At 41.7% G+C, this 10,522-nt stretch overlaps 1 protein-coding gene and 1 pseudogene across 1 annotated transcript; both read right to left on the bottom strand.

Moving 5' to 3' along the window:
- Positions 1 to 12: 12 nt before the first annotated feature.
- On the bottom strand, positions 13 to 449 carry LOC136167536 (midkine pseudogene; annotated as a pseudogene).
- A 5,469-nt stretch (positions 450 to 5,918) lies between these two features.
- LOC136167160 (tubulin alpha-1A chain) lies at positions 5,919 to 10,123 on the bottom strand. The gene is made up of 4 exons (XM_065934492.1): positions 9,977 to 10,123; positions 7,742 to 7,964; positions 7,453 to 7,601; positions 5,919 to 7,111 (listed from the first exon to the last, which is right to left on the bottom strand). The coding sequence occupies exons 1-4, from the start codon at positions 9,977 to 9,979 to the stop codon at positions 6,131 to 6,133; spliced, it is 1,356 nt and encodes a 451-aa protein (XP_065790564.1). The 5' UTR covers positions 9,980 to 10,123; the 3' UTR covers positions 5,919 to 6,130.
- Between the last annotated feature and the right edge of the window lie 399 nt (positions 10,124 to 10,522).

Below are 10,522 nucleotides of genomic sequence, written 5' to 3'. Positions count from 1 at the left end.
CAGGCCTGGCCGCTAGCCCTTTTCCTTCACTTTCGTGACTTTGGCCTTGGCTTTAGTCTTGGGAGTGCAGGACTTGGTCACATGGATGGTCTAATGGCACTTGGCATGGTACTGTGCCTCCTTCAGGGTGGCGGGCTTTAGTGCCCGTGCTCCAATCACATGCCCCGCAAGGTCTCAAACTTGTACTTGCAGTCGGCTCCAAACTCTTCCTTCCTTCTTCCAGTGCATCCAGGCACCTGACACCAAATGCACAGAGTCTGGGCCCTATAGGTGCTCTGGCAGCAACTGACACCACAGTCTTTGCCACTGAGGATGCAGAGCCTCCAGGTCCACTCCATGCACTCGCTCCCTGGGCCTTCCATCTTCACGTTGTCTTTCTTTTTGGCCACCTCTGAGGTGAGCACCAGCAGAGTGAGGAGGGCAAGGAGGAGGAAGCCTGGGCACTGCATCCTGAGTGGGGAGCATGGGTCACAGTCCCCGCTGGGGGCCGCAGGTGTGGACCTCCCACCCTTTGCCCCAGTTTCCAGACCCAAAGGGTTGGGCTGCTACTGCAGTGGCAGTGGATTGGGGTGGGGGCTGCCAGCCTTGGGCAGCCTGTGCTGCCTTGCTGCCTGGGCGCACAGCAGGAGGAATCTCCCCAGGGGCCACCTGAGCCTGAGCTCACACTCCCACTCCACTCCCAGATCCCAGGTTGTCAGCAGAGGAGGTGCTCAAGCTCCTGCAGGCTCAGTTAGGTTAGTTTGTTTTTTGTCCTTGAGCTGTATGAGCTATTTGTATATTTTGTTCTGAAACTTTTAATCTCTAGATGAATAGAAAAGATTTGTATCTTTAAAAGTCAGAGCCTTGAGGATGGGCTATTGTGTCTATTTCAAGATATAGGCAACATTGTTTATTTGCCACATGGCACAGTTTATGGGATCTTAGTTCCCTGACCAGGGTTTGAACCTGTACTCTCTGCAATGAAAGCAGAGTCCTAATCACTGGACAGCCAGGGCATTCCCGTGACATTTTTAACTTATAGCAAAAGTAGTAGAATACAAAGGTTAAACTAAAAGAAACAGGTCCAATATGGTCCAGATTTGTTCTTTCCTATTACAGTGGTTGCCAGAGGCTGGGGGAGGGTGGAGTGGGAATTATTTAATGGGTATGGAATTTTAGTTTTGCAAGATGAAAGGAATTCAAGAGATTGGTTGCATAACTGTGAATGCACTTTACACTACTGAACTGTATACTTAAAAAATGGTTAAGATAGTAAATTTTATTCTATGTGTGTTCTCCCACAATTAAAAATAAAGTAAAACAGAGTTCTCTGGGGGTTCAATCCCTGGTTGGGGAACTAAGAGTCCACAATCCTCATGGCAAAAAAAAAAGGGAAATTAATTAAAATAAATAGTATATAAAAATAAACAAAACAAAGTGTTTAAAGTTATTTAAATTCTAATATTAAAAGTATTTCCTTATAAATTTATAAAATTTATTTTCAATTTATTTATAGCATTGTGGTTTATGTTAAAAGTAGTTTGTAATTGAGAAAATATAAAAACAAAAAGTTTAAAATCTCCTTCTTGATGGTTTACAAACTGTTTAAAAATGCTGAGTCATCTTCAATGTGCTCCGCTAATTAACATCCATATTTATTGTTCATTTTTTCCCTCTATTTTTGTTGTTCTGTTTCATTTTGGATATTTTTTATTGTTATGTCTTCAATTCATTGACCTTTTCTTCTGTGGTGGTTAATCTACTGTTCAGCTTTTCTTTTTTTTTGTCACACTGTAGTATGTGGGATCTTCATTTCCCCAACCCTACCTCCTACAGTGAAGCTCAGAATCTTAACCAAGTTCTCTGTTTATCCCATTTACTATTTTTTTTGAAATCTCAAATGTATTTTTCATCTCTAGAAGTTTTTTCTGTATCTCTACTTTCTTGAACATATGTCATATAATTGTAATAACTTTTAAGATTTTTGTTTACTAATAACATTAATGAATTATTTAATTTATTCTGGTATATAATACTTTCTAAATAACAATATCAATATTATTAATAGAAATATGATTACTGAGAGCAGGTTTTTTTTTGGAGTTCCTTTTCTTCCTTAGACTATATACTTACTATGGATATACAATCAAAGTATTTCTTTTGTTCTGGCCACCCCCTGCAGTGTGTGGGATTTTAGGTCCCCCAAACCAGGTATTGAACCCTGGGCCCTTAGCAGTGAGAACATGGAGTTCTAACCACTGAATGACCAGGAAATTCCCAAAATACTATGATTTAAAGTCACTTGAAATAATCCTCTAGTTTATAAATAAGCCACCAACTTCATACTTGGTTAGATTGATTTGTTTCACTTTGCTTTTGATTGGTAGATATTTTTTCCACCTTGATTTAATTCATTTGTATAATACATAATACAGTTACATGTTTCTACAGTCAAATGATACAACAAATACTTTCAAAGAAGACTAGCTAGACCATATTCCTTTCCCTTACAAGTAATTAAAAACATTTGTTTTGGTTTATGCTTCCATTGTTTGTTTGTTTAATCATGGCAAGATATTACAAACATAAAATGTACTATTTTAACTTTTTAAAAAACTGAAATATAGGTGATTTACAATATTATAGAAGTTTTAGGTGTACAATATAGAAATTCAATATTTTTATAGATTATACTTCATTTAAAGTTATTACAAAATATTATGTCAACTATGTTGTTCTTGTTGTTCAGTTGCCCAGTCATGTCTAACTGTGATCCCATGGACTGCAGCATGCCAGGCCTCCCTGTCCCTAACCATCTCTCAGGGTTTGCCCAAGTTCATGTTCATAGCATTTGGTGATGCCATCCAGCCATCTTTTTCTCTGATGCCCTCTTCTCCTTCTGCCTTCAATCTTTCCCAGCATCGGGGACTTTTCTAAAGAGTCGTCTATTCACATCATATGACCAAAATACTGGAGCTTCACCTTCAGCATCAGTCCTTCTAGTGAATGTTCAGGGTTAATCTCCCTTAGGATTGACTTGTTTGATATCCTTGCTGTCCAAGGGACTTTGAGGAGTCCTCTCCAGCACCACAGTTTGAAGTCATCAATTCTTTGGCATTCAACTACACTTCAATAAAAATAAAAGTTATTATGAAATAATGGCTGTATTTCTCTGTGCTATACAATATATCCCTGTTGCTTACATTTTAACCTATTTTAAATGTCCAGTTGAAGTTGTAGCATTAAGTACATTCACACTGTTGTGCAACCATCACCAGTATTCATCATTCCAAACAGATGAAACAGTGTATCCTTTAAACAATAACTTCCGTTTATATGCTCCCCCCATGCCCTGGGAACTCCTATTTTCTGTCTGTATGAATTTGACCATTCTAGTTACCTCATTAGTGGAATGAGACAATACTTGCTTAAAAAAATATATATTTTTGGCTGTGCTGGGTTTTCATTGCTGCATGTGGGCTTTCTCTAGTTGTAGTGAGTGGGAGCTACTCTTCATGTGGCTTCTCATTGCAGTGGCTTCTCTTGTTGCAGATCACCATCTCTAGGCAAGCAGGCTTTAGTAGTTGCAGCTCTCTGGCTCTAGAGCTCAGACTCAGCAGTTGTGGCACACAGGCTTAGTTGCTCCGTGGCATGTCGGATCCTTCAGGGCCCAAACCTGTGTTCCCTGCATTAACAGGTGGATTCTTATTCACTGCGCCACCAGGAAAGTACCAATATTTGTTTTTGTGTGTGTCTGGCTTATGCATAATGTCCTCAAAACTCATTCATGTTATAGCATGTGTCAAAATTTCCTTCTCTAAGACTGAATAATATTCCATTGCCTGTATATTATATTTTGTTCATTCATCAATTCATGACTATTAGGGCTGCTTCCACGTTTTGGCTATTGTGAATAACGCTGCTGTGAGCATGGGTGTACAAATATCTGTGTCCCTGCTTTCAATTCTTTTGGGTATTTACCCAGAAATGGAATTTCTGGATCATATGGTAATTCTATTCAATGTTTTTAGTAATTTTTTACATTAATTTTTTTAAGATAAACAACAACTATAATGAGCTCATGGATTTTAACAAATTTTGTATGGTTAAATCCAGTGTAGTCACTATAGTTTTCAATACATTGTATCATCAGTGAGAGCCTGTTCAATTGACTCCTTTGTCTTTTTGGTTTGACTTTGGTCTTTTATATTTTCCCTGCTTTCTGGGATGAGAAAAAAAATTGAGGTTGAACTTTATATTTCATGCTCCAGGCTTGGAATCAGTCATTTCTATAAAATGTCCTGGTTCTGATATTTACGATTGAGATTAAGATCATAGGGCTTTTAACTCTATGATTTTTATATTTGTTCCTATTTTATCTTACACTTTACTCTTCCAGCCAATGACCATTGTACATCTACCGTGTATCATATTTTGCTATATGCTGGGAATGTAAATTAAATGCTGACATCTGATCTCCTTTCCATGCTAGTTTTTTATCTGAATGAGCAAATCCTTTTACTTTTGTGTATCAGATCTGTTTCATTAGCTTTAGTTAAAACTGCTGAGCAGAGCTCCCCTCTTGGTTCAGTAGCTAAGACTCTGCACTTGCAATACAGGGGACCCAGTGTTCGATCCCTGATCAGGGAACTAGATCCCACATGCTTCAACTATGAATCCACTAAAGATCCCCCATGCAATTAAAATTCCTGCATCCACAACGAAGATCGGAGATCTCGAGTGTCACAACTAAAACCCACACAGCCAAATAGATAAATATTTTTTAAAAAAGGGGTGGGAGGGGGGTTCAGGATGGGGAACACATGTAAATCCATGTATGGCAAAAACCACTACAATATTGTTTAGTAATTAACCTCCAACTAATAAAAATAAATGAAGGAAAAAAAAAACCTGCTAAGGAATACTGAATTGACTTTCAAATTAGTTGATCTTATTTCTTAGTTTTATTTCTATTAACTTACACTAAACTGATTATAGTACTACAATACTATTACACCCTTTAGTTTGCAGTGCCAGAGAAAAAAAATAGATTAAATAGGTAGTTAATACCAGAAAATCATTTCATCATCGCTGGGTATTATCCCAGAACAAGGTAACCAGATGGCACAAGACGACTTGCTGTTCCTGGATTCTTTAGCCTTTCAGTTGGACTGGCAGCTGACCTCTATTGCTGAGGTCCTTAGTCCAAAACTGTTTCTTTCATCATGTTGGTTGTTGCCTACAATTACACTATGAGTTCTCTTTTGAAGTTATTGGCTCATATTAAAATAAGAAAACCCTTTGCAAGTTAAAGTTCAGATATATGATTAATACATTAGAGTGAATAAGTGTATCAGGCTTTTCCAATGTGATATTCAGCTGAAAATAAGTTTGGAGAGAAGAAAGTAAAGAACTAGGTCCGGTATAGTAAGAAACTGCTTGGAGAGAGCAGACATCTTTTTAGAACCCAGGGCAGAAGCAGCATGATGGCACTAGACACTTGCCAAGGTAAGGCCCTTGAAAATAGGCTTATATGCCCTCATGATGCATTTGGAATATTCACCATTTTATCTGTTTAGTTGCATGAGACTCAGCAACCAGATTTTAGTTGTGCATTAGATATAAATTCTCAAAGAACCAGGAATTTAACTATTACAATGGTGTCAAAATTTAAGAGTAGCGTGGATGTTATCTAATGGTATTCTTTACTTTTTTAAAAAACCAATTTTTTAAAGTTGAAGTGCAGTTTATTTACATCTAATGATAATTTTTAGATATGTATTTTATATTGTTTTATAATATACTAGGACAGTTTAAAATTAAAAACCAAGTTGCTGTGTAGAATATGTATAAACCACAGTCAATAGTTATTCTTTCTTCTCAGTGTACTGAATAGATGAAAATTTCTAGACACCTGAATAGAAAACACAAGACTGAGCTCATTTAAGACAGGGAATACTTTATTCAAACCCATCAGAGAAATGGATAGCTTGGGTCTGTAACAAAGCATCATGTTTTAAAGCATAGGTCAGTAATTGTATATGAGTGTATACACTGCTACATACAAATTAACTGATCAGACCACAACTTTTCAATGTTTGAAACAGAATAAGCTTCCCTGTAAAAGCAGCACCTTTGTGACGTTTTAACTTTAGTATTCCTCTCCTTCTTCCTCTCCCTCTCCCTCAACAGAATCCACACCAACCTCCTCATAATCCTTCTCAAGGGCAGCCATGTCCTCACGGGCCTCAGAAAACTCTCCTTCCTCCATGCCCTCACCCACATACCAGTGAACAAAGGCACGCTTGGCATACATCAGGTCAAACTTGTGGTCCAGGCGAGCCCAGGCCTCAGCGATGGCTGTGGTGTTACTCAGCATGCACACAGCTCGCTGGACTTTGGCCAGGTCTCCACCAGGTACCACAGTGGGAGGCTGGTAATTAATGCCAACCTTGAAGCCAGTGGGGCACCAGTCCACAAACTGGATGGTACGCTTGGTCTTGATGGTGGCAATGGCAGCATTGACATCTTTGGGAACCACGTCACCACGGTACAACAGGCAGCAGGCCATGTATTTACCATGGCGAGGGTCACATTTCACCATCTGGTTGGCTGGCTCAAAGCAAGCATTGGTGATCTCTGCTACAGAGAGCTGTTCATGGTAGGCTTTCTCAGCAGAGATGACAGGGGCATATGTGGCCAGAGGGAAGTGGATTCGGGGATAGGGCACCAGGTTGGTCTGGAACTCTGTCAGATCCACATTCAGGGCTCCATCAAATCTCAGGGAAGCAGTGATGGAGGACACAATTTGACCTATCAACCTATTCAGGTTAGTATATGTTGGGCGCTCAATGTCGAGGTTTCTACGACAGATGTCATAGATGGCCTCATTGTCTACCATGAAGGCACAATCAGAGTGCTCCAGGGTGGTGTGGGTGGTGAGGATGGAGTTGTAGGGCTCAACGACAGCTGTGGAAACCTGGGGGGCTGGGTAAATGGAGAACTCCAGCTTGGACTTCTTGCCATAATCGACAGAGAGACGTTCCATCAGCAGGGAGGTGAACCCAGAACCAGTTCCCCCACCAAAACTGTGGAAAACCAGGAAGCCCTGAAGACCCGTGCACTGGTCAGCCTGTTAAAAAAGAGGAATAGAGAAAACAGTTATTGCTCTTTGTGATGTCATCATAGTGAAGATTTTCACTTTTCATATTAATTCCAAAGAATTAGATTGCATTTTGACAGAAACTTTTAAAATGTAGACCTTCCTTAAATTACTCAGCATTTATTAAAAATATCTTCATGAATATTTATCAAAAGACATCAAATATCCATATTTTAATTGAACTTTTAAAAAACTATGAAGGAATAATTAACCTCACTATTGCATTTCAGTTGTGTTTGAAAAAAAAGAGCATATTTCAAATATCTCCCTTAGGTTCATTGATTTACTTTATTCTTAAGAATAAACATTACCAGTTTCCGAATTCGGTCCAAGACGAGGTCAATGATCTCCTTGCCAATGGTGTAGTGACCTCGGGCATAGTTATTGGCAGCATCTTCTTTGCCTGTGATGAGCTGCTCAGGGTGGAAGAGCTGGCGGTAGGTGCCAGTGCGAACCTCGTCTGGAAAAGGAAAATGAAGCAGCCACCCATCACTGACAACCCACACAAGTCTACTCCATCCCAGGGATTCAGTGGAACTCCCAGGACATACCTCCTGTCCCAGATCCCTGGGATCTATGGGGTTACTGAAGCCAACTCACCAATGACTGTGGGTTCCAGGTCTACAAACACTGCCCTGGGCACATGCTTGCCAGCGCCTGTCTCACTGAAGAAGGTGTTGAAGGAGTCGTCTCCTCCCCCAATAGTCTTGTCACTTGGCATCTGGCCATCAGGCTGGATGCCATGTTCCAGACAGTAGAGCTCCCAGCAGGCATTGCCGATCTGGACACCAGCCTGGCCAACATGGATGGAGATGCACTCACGCTGTGGGAAGGAAAAGAAAAAAAATGTAAAATTAGTTATATTAGCATTTTCAATTTTCAGTAAATTTCCAAAACTATTTCTAGTAATATACAAGTATTCTTCAAATTTATTTGAGGTCATATCCATAACATAATAGAAGCAGTTAAAAAGCACCTGCTACAAATGCTGCAGATGGGTGTGGTCTGAATAATAAGGCTGCACTGTTAAGCACGTTGTGCAAGCCGACTGTTCCAACAGCCATACTTGAAAAGAAGATTTTTCATATTTAAAAAAGTCAAGCACAAAATTTTTGTAAAATGAAGTAAATTCAGTCACTAGTTAATTGGAATCATTATTATTGCCTCCTTCACCTTTAAAGATGAACATTTCTCCTGATAGGACTTGGTATTTCAATATGGACATCGGTACTGCAGCTGAGGCTAGAAGCCACACCCTTCTGCAGTCTATCTGCAGAATCCATCAGTATTAGGGGGTTAGAAGCTAAACAAGGACTGTCCCCTGCATTGCTGCATTTGCTGTGCCTGGTGCCAGCCTGTACTGTCTGCTACATTATTTAACAGAGCAAGCTCTATTTCCAGCATCTGCCTACATGATCTCATTGTGCTATCTGCCAGTTTTCCTCTTCTGACCCAGCCTGGGACCATATGCCTAAATTGAAATGAATTAATGAAGATGCACTAGAACAAAAGACAGCTGCACAAGAGTATAAGTCTTCTTTGTCTGCAGCATTTTCATTATTTAAAAGTTTTCCCAGAATCTTCTCCACTGCAAAAAACTGAAAAATTATTAGTATCTTTAACACAACAGTTCCTAAACTAGAAATAAGTAGAACATGAAAAGCTACCAAGCTTAAAGCCCAGTGAAAGAATAATGAAATATTTATATAAAACTACAAAATAATGTTTTCATTCTGAAATTTCGTACCCACCACAGAATATTCATACTCATTACATTCAGTAGAGAGTGTCCCCTCCGTAGCCTTTACTGTTACAGCTTCCTTTGTCTGTCCATTGTCTAGTCACTGACAAATGGGGGCGGGGAAGGGCGTTTCCCTGGGTCCTCCGCATTAGAGCACCCTGGCTCACAAAATCGGCTTTTTCTCTCGCTAAACGTGCTACCCGGACAGACACACAGGAGTCAGCCAGGGCGGGGCGGCCCCAGACCAGACATTAAAGGGCTTGTCATGTGAATTGTGACTTTGCTCCTCAAGGGGAAAAAAAAAGTAATCTAACTTTTGACAGTGAATGAAAAACCTTTTACCACCTACGGTTCTGCAAAGATGAAAGGCTTGTTAAAAGTCTTCCTGACAGAGGAGGCTTAGTGAGGACGAACCCCGCCCAGCGGCTCCAAGGCCAAAGCGGCAGAAACAAACAACTCCGCCCCTGCGCCGCCTCGACGCCGGCCGCCACAGAAACTAACCATTTTCCCTGTTAATACATGGGTGTCTTTCTAAAACGCCAACGTACTGGCGAGGGATCCTTTTTTAATACCAACCTCAGGCTCCGCTTTGTCCCTTTCCTTCTCTCCCCGAGTCTTCCCAGCTACAACCACCGACCCCCGTCTTTTCGACCGACGACTCCCCTCCCTGTCCCCGGGGAACAACGCGAGGAAGGGCTTCTCGGAGTCACACGACTATCGTGCGCACACGGGCGCCGAGCAGGCGACGCCAAGACCGCCCTGCCTGCCCCAGCCCTTTTCATGACCGACAGATGGGCTGCTGCACGCGGCTGCCAGGGGCTCGGATAACAAAACCTCCCTAGGCGCCGCCTTTGTTCCCCCTCACGGCTCAGCCGCGCCCTGGACGCAGTCGTGGCGGGGCTCCTGCACCCCGCACTGCGGCGGCGGCCGGGCTCAAGGATCCCGGGCAGACAAAGCTAAACCTCGCAAATAAAGCGTAAAGCTACTCTTACCCAAACGAGTGGTAAAGGACAAAGGTTTTAAGATTTTCCAAGGAGACCCTGGGGAGGCTGACCCCACCCAGGGTCACGAAGAGCCGGAGGAGACACTCTTACCATAGTTGCTGTTTTGCGGCTGCCGAGCAGATGGCGGAGAGGAGAAGAGGTTGTTACTTCTTACAGCGCGACTCTTAGGCGGTCGATGTAAGAGAACCTGCGGCACATGGGCGTCTGCGGCTCCCTATATACAACTCGGTCACCATGGGGATGGGCTGGGGCCTTTTCCTGTTGGTCCAGACCCCTCAATCTGCCCAGAGGAGCCACGACAGAAGAGTGGTGATTGGTGCAAGCGACATGGGATGAGGTAATCTCTCCCCCACCCCTTTTCCCCTAGCATCCATAGACTGCTTGCATCCTTCAGACAAAGAGACCGAGCAAAAACAGTCAGCCGAGCATCCATTACGGGGTGGGGTTGGGAAGGGGTGAGGGGATGGAGGGAAAGAGAACTGGAGTTGGGTGATTTTATATTGTTTGAATCTCAAACTGCAGTTAAAATCTATGTAAGGTTTTTCCCCCAACATTTAATCGCAGAATTTGAGATGAAATATTTTAATGGAAAATTACTTTCTGCTTTTCCCTCAAAGTGTTCTAAACCCACATTCG

The sequence above is a fragment of the Muntiacus reevesi genome, chromosome 4, assembly GCF_963930625.1.
Source record: "Muntiacus reevesi chromosome 4, mMunRee1.1, whole genome shotgun sequence".
NCBI classification, from domain to species: domain Eukaryota; kingdom Metazoa; phylum Chordata; class Mammalia; order Artiodactyla; family Cervidae; genus Muntiacus; species Muntiacus reevesi.
Note: the sequence above shows the minus strand (reverse complement) of the source record. Positions and strands in the feature narration are given on the sequence as shown.

Bases quoted from the DNA above. Each gene is read 5' to 3' on its own strand.
- LOC136167160 (XM_065934492.1), bottom strand. The intron at 7,602-7,741 runs GTGAGTTGGCTT...TTCCTTTTCCAG, and splicing joins CCTGGAACCCACAGTCATTG to ACGAGGTTCGCACTGGCACC. The intron at 7,112-7,452 runs GTAATGTTTATT...CTTTTTTAACAG, and splicing joins TGGACCGAATTCGGAAACTG to GCTGACCAGTGCACGGGTCT.